General features: G+C 49.6%; 1 protein-coding gene across 1 annotated transcript in view; it reads right to left on the bottom strand.

Annotated features, from left to right (window-relative positions):
- The window catches only part of TPO (thyroid peroxidase), a 46,676-nt gene extending 32,185 nt beyond the window's left edge, over positions 1 to 14,491 (bottom strand). Inside the window, exons 1-4 of the mRNA XM_019752038.2 lie at positions 14,275 to 14,491; positions 10,033 to 10,168; positions 4,819 to 4,913; positions 833 to 917 (exon numbers count right to left, since the gene is read on the bottom strand). Of these exons, the coding sequence (XP_019607597.2) occupies positions 833 to 917; positions 4,819 to 4,913; positions 10,033 to 10,067 (215 nt within the window). The 5' untranslated portion in view covers positions 10,068 to 10,168; positions 14,275 to 14,491. The remainder of the gene's footprint in view (positions 1 to 832; positions 918 to 4,818; positions 4,914 to 10,032; positions 10,169 to 14,274) is intronic.
- Positions 14,492 to 20,336: the final 5,845 nt, after the last annotated feature.

Genomic DNA, 20,336 nt, shown 5'->3' with positions numbered 1-20,336 from the left:
GCAGCTGTACCTCAGCGACTGGGACGATGTCACAGCTGTACCTCAGCGACCTGGGCGATGTCGCAGCTGTACCTCAGCTACTTGGGCGATGTCGCAGCTGTACCTCAGAGACCTGGGCGATGTCGCAGATGTACCTCAGAGATGTGGGCGATGTCACAGCTGTACCTCAGCGACTGGGACTATGTCACAGCTGTACCTCAGAGACGTGGGCGCTGTCACAGCTGTACCTCAGCGACTGGGACTATGTCACAGCTGTACCTCAGCAACCTGGGCGATGTCGCAGCTGTACCTCAGTGACCTGGGCGATGTCACAGGTGTACCTCAGCGACCTGGGTGATGTCATAGCTGTACCTCAGCGACTGGGACTATGTCACAGCTGTACACACACCCTTGGCAATGTCACGGCTCCACCACACTCCCTGGGTGATGTCACAACTGCACCTCAGGGACCTGCACTGCCCTCTACTCCTTAGTCTGTGCCAGTTCTGCAGGAAGCAGCCTACTTACCTGTCTGGACTTCAGTCTCTCTCATCTTTTTCCTGGTAAAGCCAAACATGGGCGGGTCACTGTGCTCTCCTCTGTGTTTTGCTAATGAAAGACTGAGACTGAGACTGATACTGGCTCTTCCAGTGGCATGCACATGACCTTGAAAAAGTCAAGTAACCCATGTGAGCTTCAGCTCCTAATTTGTAAAATGGAGATGCTGAGACCAATTTCAGAGGTGACTGTGAAAGGCAGACTAGGTGAGCAGAGGAAGACTCACGCAGGACTTGGCACACCCTGGGTGACGTCACGCCAGTCCCCTCCCTCTGTGCCCTCTAGGACACGGCACCTTTTCATTGTGCTGTAGATGGCGTCATCCACCAGTAGCTTGCTCTCCTCTAAAATGCTGAGCACATGAGAGTTGTCAGACTTTCCTGTGGAGGAAGCATGACACACATCAGCACAAACCAGATGTCCAGCAATTCTGTCACCTTAGCTCTCTCCAGGGTTCCAGCTTAGCGTATGACAACCACACGGCTGCTGGGCAGTTCTGCTGGGCTGCTGGGCAGTGAGCCGGATGCCCCATCGCAAAGCAGTGCTAACCCCCGGGGCAGAGCTGCGTGTGGGATGGGGCGAGGACCCGCCTGTTCTCACCTCACGCAAGTTCAGCTTGGCTTCTTTCCCTCTCGCTGCCCACACCACCTCTAGTGACTCCAAACAGTGTTTTTCTGACACATGGTCTCATGTTTGTCTCCCCAAATCCATGTGTTGGAACTTTATTGCTCTATTTGATGGTGCCAGGAGATGGGGATGTTGGCAGGTGATGGGCCACGAGGGTGGCCCTTGAGATGGAACTGGTGCCCTTGTCAGAGAGACCCTGGGACCCTCACCCTCTCTGACATCTGTGCACCGGGAAGGGGCTTCCCTGGACTCCGACCCTGCAGGCACCTGACCTTAGACGTTCAGCCTCAGACTGTGAGGAACGGACATCTGCTGCTTACGAGCCCCATGTGTGCTGTTCTGTGAGAGCGGCCCGGATGGGCTCGGCATGCGAGATTCCTTTTCTGGTGACAGGGCGAGGTCCACACGAATAACACAAGTAGGCAAGGCTTCCGTCCCCACAGGTAACTCCCGTCACTAAACTATCTTCTGTATAATCACTATCTTAGCAAGAGAAACTCACTTATTCCTAAAAGGAAGTAGAATATCAGAATGTCCTCCAACATTGCACATCTGCTACAACTGTTTTTAAATGTACGTTTCAATATCTTTAGAATTAAGTGGGCATAACGGATTCCAGAAAGTACTTTATGTTGCTGAGGAATTCAGCAGGGTTCAGTGACTACTATATTGGCCTCTGTCCTAAAACTTAACTGATTATCTTCTTTTGAGAAGAAATTACGTGACTTAAAACTGCTAGAAAAGTGTGAGGGACTTCAGACCGCAAGTTCCCAGAAGACGTGACTGTATCAGACCCCTGATGTCCCTGGGCCCCCAGCCCAGGATGTAGACCCCATTGAAGGCCCCTCAAAGGGTGTCCAGCCACCAGCCTCAGTTGCCGCCCCCTCCTCCCTCAGCCAAACCAGAAGTACCCCCCACGATTCCTTCATCTGTCCCTACTTACTTCTGCCCCACCCCCTCTACCCTGGGACATCAGTGTCTCAGTGTCTATAGAAAGTACCCGGAGTGTGGGACCCCTTCCTGCAGGATACCGAGCTCTTCCTTTTCCAAAACCAGGTGCCACACGGGCTCCCCGCCCCTGTTCGCCCTGAGGACCCGGTTTGGTCCCTCCTCTAACAATTCCTGTTTGTGGACGTCCAGTAAACCGGCGTGAAGTTGCCGACTTTCCTGGTCACAGAAAGGCTGGCGCCCACTCTTCCAATCTGAGGTCCGCTTCCCGCTTCGTTTGCATTTATTTTCTCTCAGCAGCTACAACTTGTGGGAACATTTGCTGTACAGATAATTGCACATAAATCTTGACTCTGCACAAGCACCAGAAATGCACCCTTATCTGTGTGGTGACGAACACATGTGGTTTCCATGACAAAATGTTCAGGGTTTGGAGAAGGGACTTAACATCAATTTTTCTTAGGCCCACAACGGTCCTGCATACATTTTTGAGCAGAAATGGAATCTTTTTCCACTGTCAAATTACTTTTGGTGCAGAACTGCCAGGTGCGAAGTTTATTTCTCTTGGAGCTGGGCCCCTCCCTACTCTGGGCCTGTACTGACCCCGCCCTCGTGCTGCACACAAGCCCTGCTGTGCAGGGCTCACCTGTCACAAACGTTCCTGTAACCCACAAACTACTCACAGGGCCAATACGTGTGTGCAGGACTCACCCTGTCCTCTAGGGGTTCATCAGCCAGAGTCAAACAGGGTGTGTGCTGAGCTGTGTGAAGACCGGGACATGAGAGCAAGTCTGACCACAGCTGAGACCCTGGGGCTTGTGTCTTTGGAGCTGTGACATGGGTGACTGACCACAGGGGACGAATAGTACTGAGGAGTGTTGTCACCTGCAGATGGCCATCTCTGGTCCAGCAGCGACCCTGTCCTCCTGCCAGTGCGCCGGCTGCTCTGGGAGCAGGCTCTCAGCACACCAAGGGTGTGAGGCTCTGCTTCGTGACAGTCTGAGAGCGCAAGCCGTACAAACCCACTCACAAAGTCAGGTGTGCCATCGTCTCAACTGGCTGTGGTGAAATGTGACTGACAAAAGTTATGTTTCAAAGCAAGTTCAGCCCTGAGTAATTATTTTGTTTCAAAGCTATTGTTGGCTTGTTGGCAAGTGGAAAAAAAAATCTCTTATATTAAAGATTCCAAAGTTGAAAGGTAAATAATGTTTCTAAATAATTTAAAAGTAAACAAGTAATAAGCCAGCTTCAAAATATCCTAATCAACAATAAAATGGTCTCTGAAATGCAGCATTTTTACTGGAGACTGTATTGTGCATTATTTATATATTTACTGAACGTTTAGGCAAAAAAAAAGCATACGTCTCCAAGATGGGGAAATAATAAAAAATTGCTTTAGCACAGCTGTAAGTACCGCATTTCCAGATTTTTTTAAAAACTAATTTCTAAAACTAAACAATCCACAGCTACTTTGATCTCTGTTGAATAGCTGTCATGCAGGACCATTGCGTCCTTATGAGCTTGGTGACTTCTGACTTTTGTTACTGTGGGTTAGAAAACTGGGAGCTTAATAAATAACAATGTAAGGACAAGTTAACCAATTCACAAAGCATTTGCTGAGCAGCTATCATGCCCAGGAATCATTGTGGGCGAGATGAAAACAACGCTTTCCTGAGATTTTTTGAAACATGTATCTGTTTTCATTTCCTGGTCCTGGCCAGTGTGAAGCGCTGCGCTCAGAGCTCTGAGGGTCTCACTAGGGGCGCCGCGCAATAACTGCCGCGCAATAACTGCTGTGACGGACAGCTCCAGAGTCCGGAGAAAGAAGGGAGGGGACCACCTGCCCATCAGTAACTGGCAGCACCCCAGCTGACGGCTTCCCTCGCCTCAGCCTGCCTCCTACCTTCTGGCTGTCTGGGACGGTGTGCTGCTTTCTTAAGGCACATTCGAGTCTGTGAAGGTCTCCGGACATTGGCGCACCTTATACTAAGATCACGGGCCCCAGTATTCAGCAAAATTGGGAAAATTGGCTCCCAGCAGGGTGCAGAGCGTGGCGTGGACATGGGCGGCAAGGACTCAGAGCACCAGTCAATGTTGGGGGGGTGGGCGGGGAGGCCTGTGACTCTTGGGGATGGGCCAGCAGGCAGTGTGGGCGTGGCCATGAGTGACACAGCTGCCCATGGAGGCGCGAATGTCCCAGATGTTGGCAGCAGCTGTGCCACCAACCACCCCAACATTGCCCAGTACTGTCCCCTCTTGGGGGTTGGGAATTCTTTTTTTCCTTTTTATTTTTCAACAAAACAAAAGTAGAGTTTAGATGTGATTATTCTAACCACTGCATCTCCATAGCTTTGAAAATCAAATGTGGCACTGTAACTCCCTCGGTCCAGAAAACACATCACAAGTCATTTAATGAAAAAGGATTTTGTAGCAAAACAATGACTCCCACAGCAACATTTTTTCAAATATACGAGCAGCTGAGAATGAAAATTTTCTACTGTGCCATCATAGGAAAACCACATGTTTTTTTAGAAAGAGGCGTGTTTGAATCCTCTTAAACCCAAGAAGGACTACCCTTCCTGTGGACAGCCCAGCGGAACCAGCGGGGTCGTTACCCACCCTGACAACTGCCAGCATGTTTCTGTTTTGAGAACCGTGAACAACAATTTTAGAAGGTGGAAAGACCACATTTGACTTGTTGCTTACCCCAAAGGAGCTCCATGCCTCTCAAGAAGAAAGGGAGGAAAGCCTGGCTGCAGGCCACCACCAGTGTGATGCCCAGGACGGCCAGCACTCTCATCCTAAAGTCGGGACAAAGAGAGACACAATCAGGTGAGGTCAGCAGATGGCGTTTTGGCCGCTTGTAGTTAGAATCCTACCAGCTGCCCGTTGCTCGTCTCTAAGACCACGACCGAGGGTCAGAAGCTTGTGTTTTGGGCTCTGGAAAATTCTGAGTTGCTTCCCCACCAAGGAGATGGCTCACTCTGTCCGTAGCGCTGGGCACCTTCCACGTCCCAGTTACTCGAAAACAAATCTGACAAGTGTGGCAGCTACAGTCACCAGAATGGCTCAGTCACACCTGTTTTATTTCACAGTGACATCCAGTGACGTAAGATTATGGGGTATAAGTACTGGGAATAAAATACGTCTATTTCCCATCATACATCCATGTAGAAAAATGAATAATATTAGTGCTTTAGTGGTCACCAAAGTGGCAAATAAACTCCCTAAGTGCACCTGACCTTCTAAAGCATTCTTTTCCCTGCTTATAAAACAATCTCAGAATTCCAGCTGTTTAGACAGAGCAGAAGATTGAAAAATCAATCATTTCTACCTCCCGAATTTCTGTTTCCCTAACCTGGGGCTTCCCTCAGTGCATAGGCATGACTGATGACAGTTAAGTGACCAGACCTCTGAGCAGGTCATGGAAAACCTAACAGGTGTCAGTCAATCAGCTGTGCCCAGAGACACAGCCACACGGCCCCAACAACCACCTCCCCAGGACAAGGTGACAAGTTTGCGGGATGAATTTTGCAAGGAAATGGAGAAATCGAGCTTTACAACCTGCCCCTTTGTGTCTTCTGGAGCGGAGCTGAACAAGCAGGGCTGCGAGCTTCCCGGGGGCCGGTCTCTTCTGGGAGGACCCTGGTGTGACGGCCCGGCTGCCTTCCTATAAAGGGCTGCACGCTCTGACACCCGCTGGAGTGGCCCAGCCGCTGGCTCCCTTCCCGTGGCCACCAGACCCTGTGTGGTGTTTGTTCCAGGCAATTGAGGGGTTGTGTCATTTAGGCCCCCGAGAGGTTGCTGGCCATGCATTAAACGGACAGGACAGGAAAATGTACGTGTTGAGAAAGAAGGCGCCGACTGAAATCGGCCCCTCTGCCACCTGCATCTCCTGTCTCTGACTTTCCTGAGTTAAAACCTTCCTGGGGACAATGCAGATGTTCCCCTTCAGAGCTTAGCCAGCTGAACGGCGGCTGCAGGTGTGACACTGATGCTGGTGGCTTCGGGTCTGTCCCAGCGTCCCCACACCCTCAGTCTTGCGTGCTGGCAGGTGAATGGAGCACTCCGCGCTTTGGTGGGAACCGCGAGAGTCCGACTCTGGTTCCCACCTCAGTCTGAGGCTTCTTGCTCATGAACACCATTTCTTTCTCCTTGTTTCCTCTCTTCCTTAGGACTCACCTCCACACGACTGGTGCTTCCTCCAAGGAAGATGACATAACGTCCTACGGCGCTGCACCAGCGCCTCTGGATGTCAGCCTGCCATTGAGCAGACAACCGGAAGCGCGAGGATGTCCTCATTCACCTCAGAGCCGTCTCTGTGCAGGTGGCAGTAACCTTGGCCAGGAGGACACGGAGAGAAACGGCCCCTGGCCAGCACAGTGGGATTCCACTCAATACAAAGTGAAAGGTCAGCCAGAATCAAACCTACTTGGTTTTTCCTGCAGTGGGACCTTAGTGGATCAGTTCTGGCCATCACTCTATGTAGTGCAAAGGGAGGCCACTGAGTGGGTCCAAAAGTAACCGTTCCAGAATAATCTGAGGCTCTGTGGTTAGAGGGACATCAGGCAGGGGGTCCTTCCATGCCTGCCACCTCCCTGAGGCCCCTTCGTAGGACCGGGGGAGGACATGGTGACAGACCACACCTGGATGGCTTTCAAAGAGTGGCAGAATTTTCATTAGAAAATGACAATACTGACATTTGGAAAGAGGAGTGGGCTGCGTGGCCCACGGGCAGGAGTTGTTGTAGCTGCAGACATGGGAGGGGGGAGGGGGCTGAGTTCTGGGCTTTGGGGTGTGTCCCAGCCCCTCAGGGGGGCCACCCCGCGAGGGACAGTGTCCCCAGGTCCCCAGCCAGGACAGGGAGGGTCCTGGAGGTCTAGGTACAAGGCTTCGAGTTTGAGGAGGGGACCCGGGAACCAGGCGTTTCTTTCCAAGTTAGGTTAGAATGCTGAAAACGTTACCCAAAGCCTTTCTTATCAAAAATAAATTGAAGGGTCTCAATCTCTGAAGCTGCAATTCCATAATGACGCAGCTGGAAGTGGAGATAAGATGTGTCCATAAAGCATCACAGTACAAGGTGGTGAGTGATAAATGCACAGGAAAAAGGCAACAACAACGCGCAGCTGCGAGGCGCCCGTGGGCCTCTGAGCCGATGGCGGCGGCGCCCAACAGCCAGGTGGTGCAGGACGACAGAGTCACCGCACGAGGCTGACGTCACAGGCACCCTGTCGATAAGGACGTCGCCCGACCTGGCTCGAGACAGAGGGCAGGACTCTGCAGCACAGGGAGAGCTGTTTAGGTGACCACCGTGTCACGGCCAGTTTGCAGAGACGGCTGGACGGCTCAGGGGGTGTGGGTGGTGCGTGAAGCCCACGAGCCCTGGGCCTTTTGCTCTCAGCCCCCAGGAAGAACAGCCTGGCCCCAACAGAGCCAGGCACTGTCGTGCTCAGATGGGCTCTGGCCTTGGAGAAAGTAAAGGAGAGAGAGCTTTGGGGACGAAAGTGACACTGTGCTATGGGACATCAGGTGACAGCACAGTGGGACAGGAAGGAGGGACATAAACTCACAAGAGGACCATGCAGGAGGACTGAGGTGGACCCTGGGGCTGGAAGGACAGACCTGGGAACGGACAGGAGGTGACCTGGGTGGGGCTGCGGGACAATCAGATAAACTGGGAGAGGAAACCTCCGAATTGTGAATTGGTGGTTATTTTTCCTCTTCCTTTCCTCTCCTGCTGCATTAACTAATGCCATCATCACTTGTGCTACTGCCCAGGAGGCCAGTAGCCCTTTGTCACCTCGTCACCTCGGCAGAGGCTCCAATGGCCGGGCTGGCTCTGCCCCTCCAGCCACCACTTCTCACTGAGGTTCAAGAGTCTGAGTGGAGACAATGTGGCCCTGAGCCCAGAGGGACGAACTCTTGTCCTAGGTTGGTGTCTCTCTTCTCAGCACCTCCAAGGTCGCTGCGACTGTCTGAGTGCAGACGGTTCTGTGTATGCAGCGGGAGGCCGGGGTCTTGGCTGCCTTGGTCTGCAAGCTTCTGTGTGTCTCCTGCTGTGAGCATCACACTGTATCAGAAGTGGGGCTAGTATTCAGGGCTACACAACTTTCCTGCACCCTGGGCCCCAAGCACAGCCTGACAGCAGCTGGTGTCCAGCTGAAGACACATGTGTGTCCAACATACCAGGAAGGCTGGCTGTGCTGACACCCCAGCAGGGCCCAGGTGTCTGTCCCCAGGGGCCCCTAACTGAGGTTGTGCATTCACTCGGCTGGGTGACGTCCAGGCTGAGGGTGGGATGCCCCCGGGAGACAGGACGAGAAGCAGGGCTTGTCCTGGGGACTCAGTCTCAGCCAGGGCCACACCCGCCAAAGAGCCATGGTCTCCACAGGCCACAGCTCTGAGCCACTGACTGCTCACCCGTCGACCCGCTCAATTGGCTGCCAGGGGTTAGTGACTCAGCTCACGTCAGTCTGCTCTGCACACAGGGACACAGGCCCTTGTGGTTAAGTGGCAGAAGGATGTGTGTGACCTTGGCGTCAGCTGACTGCAGGAGTTTGTGTGGATGCTCCATGGCGTGTGACGGTCCTCGTTCCACTGAGTCTTCTAGTACTTTCCAGTTCATGAGTCATCACGTCACACTCTCTTAAGAGGATCCAGGACGTTGCCAGGTGGAGCCAAACACCTCCCAACAACACAGGCTCCCAGGCCTCGACTTTCTCATCCGAACTGTGCCCTTCAGCCCGACCCTGAAGGTCGGGGTCTCAGAGAAACATGACCTCCTCCTCCTCAGCGAGCTCAGCTCGTGGGAGGGATGGCAGAAACATGGATGGCTGGGAGGAGGGCACTGCGCTCTTCTGGTCACTGAATGTCCCGGTGACCAGGTTGTACATTGTGTGTTGAGAATGCTGACATTGGATGACTTAGGAACAGAAAACCATGTGAATTTCCTGAAATGCCCACATTACTTAGCTAACTGCTCAAAGACAATCTGGGAAAGGGAATTGTTTGGAAGACTTTTAAAAAATAAATGTTCCACTTTAAAAAAGAAATAAAGAAAACATTTGGGCTGCTGTTAAGGTCCCAAGCACATACAGGAATCTAGTGGCTTGGCCAGTCTGTAAAGATATCAAGAGCTGTGCTTTGCACAGCACTTGGCCCCCTTCTGCTCATCTCTGAAAGCCCCGGAATGGGAACCGCTTGTCAACACTCAAAACATTCTCTAACTTACACAGAGAGACCGCCGCCCCCTTTCCCGCAAGGCAGAGCCCAGGGGTCTGGGGACTCCGGGAGGGCTGTTAGAACTTGGAAAGGCACTTTATTCACACACACGTCCTCCTGAGAGAATTCTGAAAGTGAGGGCACACATTCCACTCGCGACAAAGTGTGGCTTGCTGATATTGACATGAGCAGAGATTTGAGCAAGTGACGTGTCCAGTAAGACGTGTGTCCTGGGGTTTGGGAAGCTGTGCACACACATCTCCTGCTAACAACTACATCAACCCCCATCCCTCTGTGACCTCAGCTTTCCTCCACGGCCCACTACATCCCCCGCTGGCTACACCTGCAGCCAAGTTACATTTCCAAGGTCACACAGGCCACGCATATGTGAGGGGCGGGGAGTGGTGACAACTGAACGCAGCCCAGTGTGCCTTCCGGTCCAGGACCTCCCAGCACACGACCGGGTCAAACTGATCACTTCCTTTGAAACTGTCCTGCCCAGAACAGTGGGCGGGAGTGACACAGCCTCACCTCATCCAGGGCTCTCAGGCCCTTGGCAGCTTCACCCTCCCCCTTGTCAATCACAGGAAGGCACCTCCTGTTTCTGTTTCTGAGAAGGAAATGACTGGGGTCCTGACCTGAGCTCGCTAGGAGGTGGTGGGCAACATGTGGCCCTTTGCTTCACGGCGGCGCTCTCACCTTAAATGAGTTAACAGACAGACTGCGTTCCGCATGGCAGTGCTGTGATAAGCAGGAGCAGGTCAGAGGTCACGTCACTGTCACTCTCGAGGACTGACATGGGTGCAAGAACCATGCGATTCAAGCCAAATTCTGTCTGAAAGCAGAGAGAAGATGAGTAGATGTCAGGTGTGGCCCACTCGCTTCACTGCCTTAAAATAGTCACAGAAAGACAGAAAATATAATTCACCTTCCCTGGAAAAAGAAAAGAAAAAGATTGGAGGTTCTGAAGAAATGTCATGTTGCTAAGCTCAGCATTTCATAGAGGTTCAGAATTACTAGTTTATGTAAAAGGCTCTGGATCCCATAGTGTTAGAAAGCAGAGCTTCTCACCCCAAGGGCAATTCTCTGATATGCCTGGGGAAGTCAGCAAACGCACCTGAACAATTTCTAGAGGAAAATGTGAATATCACACACAATAATTCCTGATTTACAAACACAGAGTTTTCTCAGGAAAAGTGATGAGGTGTTTCTTCCTGTGAACTCAAGGCATCGCTTACATGAGGGCAAAACAGTCAAGTCACTCAATTTAGGGAAACAACAAAACAAAACCAAAATTGTATATTCAGTGTCGTTTTGACCACATTTCAGCGTGAGAGAATATATGTTCTCTTCCTAGATAGCTTGGGGGTTCTTTTGTAATGACAGTAAAAAATATACACAGAACTAAAAAACCCCAAAGGCCTAATTTAGAGTATAATCCAGTTGAAGTTGTTTGTTATATTGAGTCACTAGGATAAATGACACGTATTCACTGTTGGATTTAACAGATAGATGGTTGTTGGGTGCCTCTTTGGGGCTAAGCTCTGTGCTGGACAGACAGGAACATGAGTAGAGGTACCCCTAGCTTATGAGAGGGACAGGGTCGCTAGGACGACAACTGAACACTTCTGTGGCATGTGACACATCCCCTATTAGAATCCTGGGTGTGAGCCTTGGGAACACAGAACAGGGTGCCTGACTGCCTGACATGGTAAGGAAATCTTTCACAGGGAGATAAAGGGTAAGAAGAGAGGAGAGAGGAGAGACTTCTGGTTAAAGAGGACAGCAGGGAGGTGCCATGATATGTTGATTTTGTTTCTTGTTTTGTCCATAGTGCTGAGAAAAGTATGGCATATGTTGGCAATCAAAAATGTTTGTGGGTGGGTGCACGGATGGATAATGGATGGATGGATGATGGATGGATGGATGGATGGATGGATGGATGATGGATGGAAGACCGATGGATGGATGGATGGATGGATGGATGGATGGATGGATGATGGATGGAAGACCGATGGATGGATGGATGGATGGATGGATGGATGGATGGATGATGGATGGATGAATGGATGGATGGATGGAGATGGATGGATGGATGACAGATGGAAGACCGATGGATGGATGGATGGATGGATGGATGGATGGATGGATGATGGATGGAAGACCGATGGATGGATGGATGGATGGATGATGGATGATGGATGGATGGATGGATGATGGATGGATGAATGGATGGATGGATGATGGATGGATGGATGGATGGATGGATGGATGATGGATGGATGGATGGATGATGGATGGATGGATGGATGATGGATGGATGAATGGATGGATGGATGATGGATGAATGGATGGATGGATGATGGATGGATGGATGGATGATGGATGGATGGATGATGGATGGATGGATGGATGATGGATGGATGGATGAATGGATGGATGGATGATGGATGGATGGATGGATGATGGATGGATGGATGATGGATGGATGGATGATGGATGGATGGATGGATGATGGATGGATGGATGGATGGATGGATGGATGATGGATGGAAGACCGATGGATGGATGGATGGATGGATGGATGGATGGATGATGGATGGAAGACCGATGGATGGATGGATGGATGGATGGATGGATGGATGGATGGATGATGGATGGATGGATGGAGATGTATAGATGGATGGATGGGAGGATGGACGGATGATGGATGGATGGATGATGGATGGATGGATGACAGATGGAAGACCGATGGATGGATGGATGGAAGGATGGATGGATGGATGGATGGATGATGGATGGATGGATGGAGATGTATAGATGGATGGATGGGAGGATGGATGGATGATGGATGGATGGATGGATGGATGGATGGATGGATGGATGGATGATGGATGGATGGATGGATGGATGGATGGATGATGGATGGATGGATGGATGGATGGATGGATGATGGATGGATGGATGATGGATGGATGGATGGATGGATGGATGGATGGATGATGGATGGATGGATGGATGGATGGATGGATGATGGATGGATGGATGGATGATGGATGGATGGATGGATGATGGATGGATGGATGGATGGATGATGGATGGATGGATGGATGGATGATGGATGGATGATGGATGGATGGATGATGGATGGATGGATGATGGATGGATGGATGATGGATGGATGGATGGATGATGGATGGATGGATGATGGATGGATGGATGGATGATGGATGGAAGACCGATGGATGGATGGATGGATGGATGGATGGATGGATGATGGATGGAAGGATGGATGGATGGATGGATGGATGGATGGATGGATGGATGATGGATGGATGGATGGATGTATAGATGGATGGATGGATGGATGGATGATGGATGGATGGATGATGGATGGATGACAGATGGAAGACCGATGGATGGATGGATGGAAGGATGGATGGATGGATGGATGGATGATGGATGGATGGATGGAGATGTATAGATGGATGGATGGGAGGATGGACGGATGATGGATGGATGGATGATGGATGGATGGATGACAGATGGAAGACCGATGGATGGATGGATGGATGGATGGATGGATGGATGGATGGGAGGATGGACGGATGATAGATGGATGGATGGATGGATGGATGGATGGATGGATGGATGGATGGATGATGGATGGATGGATGTGTGAATAGATGAAAGAATGGAATGAATGATGGATGACACATTTAAAGAGCTGATTAGATCACTGTGAGGGTGAATTGTAAAGGATGAGCAGGAGACTCGTGGTGCTGGTCTTATAATGTAAACAAGGCCCTTACATCTGTTCATTGCAAGTTCAATGGAAGGATTCAACACAAAACCATGAGAAGCCTCCTGTCAGGATGCAAAGGGTGTTGTACCTGTTCCCTTGGGAGACGTACCAAAGCACCACAGATGGGGCTTAAACAACAGAAATTCATTTCTCACGTCCTGGAGGACGGAAGTCTGAGACCAAGGTGCTTGCAGGGCTGGTTCCTCCTGCAGCCTCTGTCCTGGGTGTGTGGACGTCATCTTCTCCCCACATCCTCACGTGGTGTCCCTCTGTGTGTGCCTGTGTCCTCTTCTTAAAAAGACACTGGCATAGAGCCCACCCTGAACCCACTTTAACTCAATTACTTTGTGGAAAACCTTATCACCAAATACAATCTAAGGTGCTGGAGGTTAGGGCTTTAACATTGAATTTTGAGGGAACATAACTCAGCCTATAAGAGGTTGCAGTAAGTGACAGCAAGGTTGTCACTCCCACTGGGTCCCAACTGCGAAAGGCCATTTCTCTCCTGGCACCAGAAGAGGTGGCACTGGCCATTTCATTATTCATAATCAGGCAAGAAAATGTACCCCATTATTTGAGTGTGCAGGACAGATGGGGCTTAAGGGTCTGTACATGGGGATTCCACGGTGAAGAAACTGTAAGTGAAGCTCTCAGCACCCTGAGCCGACGCAGGGGTCCCCGGGCGTGACCAGGGCTGGGGTCTCGGGACACCTGTCTTTCAGGCCCTTGCCATCAACACAACCGATTTATGTCTGCTGTCTCGTGGCCTTGCCCACTCAGCAGGGTCTCTGGATAAACACTTGGCTTTCAGCCCCTCACTCCCTCCAACCCCTAACTCAAACCCGGGGACCACCCACTGCTGCAAACCTGGAATGTATCTGAACAGTCGGACAAGTGTTCTGCTGCATGTTCACATCTGCTGCGGAGTGGCCTTGGGGCGGCAGAAACTGTAATCACGTGAGTGGATGTCGGGGCCCTAGGTGGAGGGCACGTGTCCTGCTGTGCTCCCTGGCAGCTGAGCCCAAGGAGGCTGTGGGTGCCAGCAGGGAGACAAGGAAGGACTGGCCGCAGGAGTGGGGACCACTGTGCCAGTTCTGCTCTCCTGGGGCAGTGGTGCCACCCACCCCGTGACGTACCTGCCACAGGTATGCCTCAGGTGGCCGCTGCTTTTGGGGAGGTGGCCTGAGGCGCGGACACTGGAGGCCTGGTTCCTGCGAGGGCACCAGATGCCGTGCTGTCTGCCCTCCAAACAAGGGTGAGGACGACCCCTGCAGACCCACCGTGCACCACCGGGAGGAACGTGGCACAGGAGACGGACCACAGGGACGCCAGGGACGCCAAACGGTGGGGAAGGAGGCCTGTTAAAAAGGGATCTTTTTACTTCTACTGCTTGGAATGTCTGCCACAAGAATGCACGATTAGAAAGCAATCTGTTCACATTTTTAAATAAAAGATAAAAGGAATTAAATAAAATAAAAGATCTTCTCAAGGCTTAGTCATTAATGATTGACTTGCCGAGACATGAAGAAGACTGTGGGGGTTAATACTCAATTCCTGCTGATAAGATTCTTGAATAAAGTCACACCTACAATGAAAGTATGTCTCAGTCTCTGGGGAGCCTGGAGGAAATTTACATTTTCATTAGTCTGCCAGATGGTTTCACACATCACAATAGATAGTGTCTCTTTCTAAGACACATGCAGTAAAGTTGCCTATATTTTGGGGTTTTAGGGAATAGCTGGCTTTAACTTCACGTGTTTTCTATAACCCAGGGTCCCCCCTGTCAATTTTTAATAACATTTCAAAAATAAGTTTTCTGAATGTAAGAAGCTTGTAGACACATAGAGAGGATCCACGGCTATAAGAAGGGTGGAAATAAATGTCACTGTGTGTCCCAGCTGGGAGGTGGCCCCGTGACACCACCGGCATGGCCTAGAGGGACAACCACTACCTCACACAGATAAAAATTATGTTGCTGCTCAACATAGCGATTGTCATCATCTGCCACATGAAAGGTTTCCTTCTCTTCTGATTGTCCCTCGCAGTGGATTAAAACGGCCCCAAAGTTCCTCTCATTAGGGTGGGGGACAGCGCTACCTAACCCGTTGTAGCGCCCATGACTTACTTAGCAACGAATATGAGGGAAAGGAGTCAAAGTGTGCATTCGGGTTAATGAGGATGGACCGGGCACCGACTGTGCTAAAAATATGTGTGTGTAAAATAAACCCCATTTTCAAAGTAAAAGGAAAGTAGACGCAGAAGTTTGTCTTCTTCTCTCGCGTCTGTGAATGTCATTCAGGCAACAGAGCTGGTAAAGATTACAATAGTGACTTAATTCGAAACGATTAAACTGGCCCAACTTGACAGTCTTGTTTGCTGGAGATCCTGGCCCCCCCATGAGTCAAATGCAAGTTTCCCACCTGGAATATGTGGATATTCTACTTTCTGCCAGTGGACTTTGCAATCCAAAAGCTTTGTGGTTGAAGTAAAGCTCACGGGAAACTTCTTTAAAGCATCACCTGCGTGTGTTGGTTTAAAGTATGTCCTTCTAGAAGAGCCACCCAGTGGAAGCTGGGGGTTTCAAAGCCTTGGTGCAGGGGTGGGTCAGTCTGTTGGGTAAGGCGACACCATCCCATGAAGATGTGACTTGCGGTAGCACTGCGAAGAGCCACAGGCGTCAACACCTGCCAACTCCCTACTGTTTATCAAATGTGCTGGGAGCTTCCCAGAGCTTCTGGAAGCTTCCCAGAGCTTCTAGCAGCGAGAGCACTCATTGCTCACTGAAGCCAAGTGGCCCATGACCTCTGTGTGATGCTTTGATCTGCTTGCAAAAATACAAAACTACCCAGGACAATAACAACAAAACCTTTTTCTTTTCATACCACCACTGTGTTCCAGAACACTGTGTTTCCTTTAAGAAAACAGAAGACCAGGGTGAGTGAGCACAGGGTGTCCAAGCTGTTAGGCTGCTTCCCAGAGAACGGTCTGTGTTCTGCACTTTGCCAGCCAGCCCTGCTTGGCAGATTCTGTGGGTCACTTTCTGTGAGTCAATCAGTTTTCCAGTTGTGTCATAAATCAGTGCTAATTTATTCCAACCCTTGTGGTCTCCCTCAGGACACTGACTGCCCCACCCCTATGCCCCAGGCAGGCCTGAGTCATGCTCAGTAAATTCTTATATGAATTTATCTGATACTTCAAGGTTCTGTCAAGCATTTAGAAAAATTACTTGTCATCCTTTATTTGAATTTCATAAAGAAAAATGGGCAAAGGACCTGAACAGACATTTCACCAAAGAGGACATGCACATGGTCAGCAGATATATGAAAAGATGCTCAACGTCACTAACCATCAGGAAAATGCAAATGAAAACCACAATGAGATACCACCTCACTCCTGTCAGAATGGCATCATCAGTAAGTCAACAAACAACAAGTGTTGGTGAGGCTGTGGAGAGAAGGGAACCCTCCTGCACTGTTGGTGGGATTGCAGATTGGTGCAGCCACTACGGAAAACAGTGTGGAGCTTCCTCAAAAAATTAAAAATAGAATTACCTTAGGACCCATCATTTCTACTTCTGAGTATTTACGTGAAAAAATCCAAACCACTAATTCAAAAAGATACCTGCACCCCCGTGTTCACTGCAGCATTATTTACAATAGTCAAGACAGGGAAGCAACCCAAGTGCCCATCAACAGACGACTGGATAAAGAGGAGGTGGTACATTTATACAATGGAGTATTACTCAGCCATAAAAAGAATGAATTCTTACCATTCGCCACAACATGGATGGACCTAGAAGGTATTATGCTGATGAAATAAGTCATCCAGAGAGATAAATGCCACATGATCTCAGTTATGTGTGGGATCTAAAAGGACAAAACGAAGAGTAAACAAAACAGAAACAGAGCAGGATAGAGAAGAAGCTGCTGGTTGCCAAAGGGGCGGGGTGACGGACAGGTGAAAAACACAAATAAATAGACAAGGCCTACAGAAGAAAAGTTACAAATCCTGGACAAAATATTTAAAAAATGACTGGGTGAAGGCACTGGAGAACAACCCAAAGTAGGGAGGAAAAAGGATGTGCTTTTCCAGACCAGACTCTCGAGTTTATCCCACGGTGTATCATCATGTTGACGTCATTAGGTTGAAACATAACTTGTCTTGAATGAAGAAACTACTATACTGTAAAATTTTATTAGTGTACACAAAACTCCGACTTTAGATTTGGACACAAAATACTCATTAAATGAGTTATCTTTTCTAGATATGCTTATTTGTTTTCCAGATGAGACCTATTCTCGTAGAACCATCTACTCTACTGATTACATGTGGACAATCTAGTCTCATTCAGATGGGGGCTGGGGGCTGTGTCACTTGAGTTCTTAGGTAAATTGCTGAAAATTGGACAGTTTAAAATGGGAACTACCTTTTATTTTCCTTGAATGATGAGGTACAGCCCCATGTTAGAGTATAACGGTGAACTTGACCATTATAGTCTAATGGCAGGCAACCATGGAGTAAATCAGGCTGTCGTTAGAAAAACTACTTTGCAGTGTTCTCAGATAAAATGAGAAACACGCAGGCTTTCTCCTTGGCCTTCTGTCAAGTCACGTTTGCTCTCTCTTCAGATCAATGCTGTAATGAGATATTCTGCCCACATTTGTAGCATTTGTCAGGTTGATTTAAGATATTGTCGTCTGAAGGCTCTTTATCAAATGCATGTTTCTTGACAGGAAAGTTATAATATTAAAGCATGAGCAGGACTTCATATAGAAATGAGACCCCCAGGCATAGGTGTGGGCGGGCATGTTCTTCCAGGACAAGGAAGCCCGGAAATAACTGGGCTTCAGACGCAAGACAGAGAGAGCGCCAAAGGGAAGATGGACCAGGGGAGGGGAGCTTGCTGTCCCTCACTCCACAGTGACATCTATGGCTGGGGGACACCTCAGCACAATCAGACGTCACCCACAGCAGCTGAGAAAGGTGTCTGGGGTGTTCCAGGCATCAGGGGTCGGTGGCAATGCCCCAAGCTGCTCTTCTCTGGTTCAGTGCCACCATCAGTCTGGCAGATAGATTGCCTACATAGGAACCTGCCTGGCACTGGCCAGGCCCTCTGCTGATGTCACAGGGGTGGGGCTCACACTTACCAAGATAGACCTCACGGATTAATTTCCTCACCTTCACCTTGAATGAAGTAAGTCCAGGTGCATCTGGCTTATCCCAGACAGACCGGATTGCAAGTCAGTGCTGCATGGCTGAGTCGATTCACCTCACGGATAATCAGCCTGTTGAGTTTCATGTGCCGCCCTCAGTAAGAGGGGACAGTTCCCCCCCAGGCTCCTGGGGCAGGAAGCACCTAGTGTGTCTCCAGCTGTCCCTGCATGTGCAACCCCTCTGGCCTTCCAGACACTCAGGCTTTGCACACAGGCCCCCACACCACCAGCAAACCAGGCTCGCCAACCACCCTGGGCTCCATTCCACGGTGGCCCCTGCAGCACCAACATGTGCACCTACGTGTCACCAACTTGTCACCCATGTGCGATTCACATTTCGCAGCTCGTCTCTCATCTTGGCTCTGAGCTCCGGTAAGAGGTGGTTTTGCAAAGAAGCACAGAAATCCCAGGCTGACCTTGGAGGTGACTTCCGAAAGTGCCTGTCCCAAATCGAGGTCGGTACCCACCAAAGGAACGCAAGTGCTCACTTGTCATTCCTGGAGGGCTCGGGAAGCCCACACACCTCTGGTGGCAGTGTGGGCTGCTTTTCTTCCATACAAATGAAGGTAAAGAGCAACCTAAAGGAAACAGGAATTTTGCTTTCCCTGGAGGAAACTGTGGACATTCGTTTTGTTTTGCATTTGCTTTGAATTCCAGTTTTAAAGGAACAGTTTATTATGGAAGATAATTTTCTCTTAGGAAAAATACATATTGTTTAATATTCTTATCGCTCACTGTGGTATAAATTTACGGTTAGGTACAAATAAAATGTATGTCGGACGCTTAAGTTTGCGAACTTTCCATCATGTAAACGCATAGTGGAAAGTTCGCGAACTTAATTGTCCGACTTCACATACCCTTTTTTCCAACCAAATTCTGTGTTACCTCTTTTGTCATTGCTGAAACAGGAAGTAAATTTTTAGGACAGTGCACACTAAGAGCTGTCCTGCCCCCAAGCCCTTGGGAATAGTATCAGAAATGTGAATTTGGTTTTCCTTTCCCTGCGAGCAGCATTAAAGCTTGTGCAGCTTAAAAATAACACCATTAAATTGCCATGGGAATGTCATTTTTGCTGTTATTAAACGCCTTTACTCTCATTTCATGGGCAAAAGGGGCCGTGTGAGGAAAGACTCAGCCATGGGTGTGGGGACACTGATGCCCTGAGCCCCTGTGGCCCCCGTCTGGGCAGACAGGTCAGTGGGCCGTCCCCGACCTGCACTGGACACGAGGAGGCACGGGGCAGGCACAGCAGCAGACCTGACGTGGTCACCTTCGGTCCCCCCAGGTGCCCTGGGTGATATAAAGGCCACGTCCACAGAGGAAGCGTCCCCGCATCAGATGAATGAAGAGGCCGTCCTGGGCCCACTGCTAAACCCCTGGCCTCTCGGGGACACTGTCCAGCAGCTCCTTCCCTCCAAATCTGACTGAACAGACTTGTGAGAAGCTCCTTGTGGACCATTTAAAAGAGCCAAGGACTGGTGAGCCCAGCTCGCAGCTGAGTGTGTGGTCGTGCTCACACTCCAAGAAAGGCACGTTCTAAACTGTTTTCTTCATGAAAACCAAACACAGATGCCTCACAGCTTCTTCCCTCGTCAGCACAGAGCATATCCACTTTTGAGTGAGTTTAGGCTCTTTGACATGAGGGAGGAAGATGAGAAAGCATTAAATTCTCAGATCAAACTATCAAACCCAAAGGTAACGAGAGAAAGGGACATTGCTAACTTTATCTTTCTCAGTTACTGAATATTTTATAAAATTGTAAACTCCTATTGCTATTAACGTTAATATTTGAGTTAAAGCTTACATTAAAACCAGAGAATAAACATCTGCAGAGAAAAAGGCTGCCTGACGCTCTGTGAACACCACGCTCGTGAAATATTATTTAAAATTCACTTTAAATACAGGTTTCGCGTTAGACTCTTCGTGGAGGTCATTAAAATGTAAATGGGATTTTATACATAAAATATATAGAGATGTCCTCTAAA

Source organism: Rhinolophus sinicus, linkage group LG05, assembly GCF_036562045.2.
Source record: "Rhinolophus sinicus isolate RSC01 linkage group LG05, ASM3656204v1, whole genome shotgun sequence".
In the NCBI taxonomy this organism is placed as follows: domain Eukaryota; kingdom Metazoa; phylum Chordata; class Mammalia; order Chiroptera; family Rhinolophidae; genus Rhinolophus; species Rhinolophus sinicus.
The sequence above is the reverse complement of the archived record's forward strand: the minus strand, read 5'-3'. Positions and strand labels throughout refer to the sequence as shown.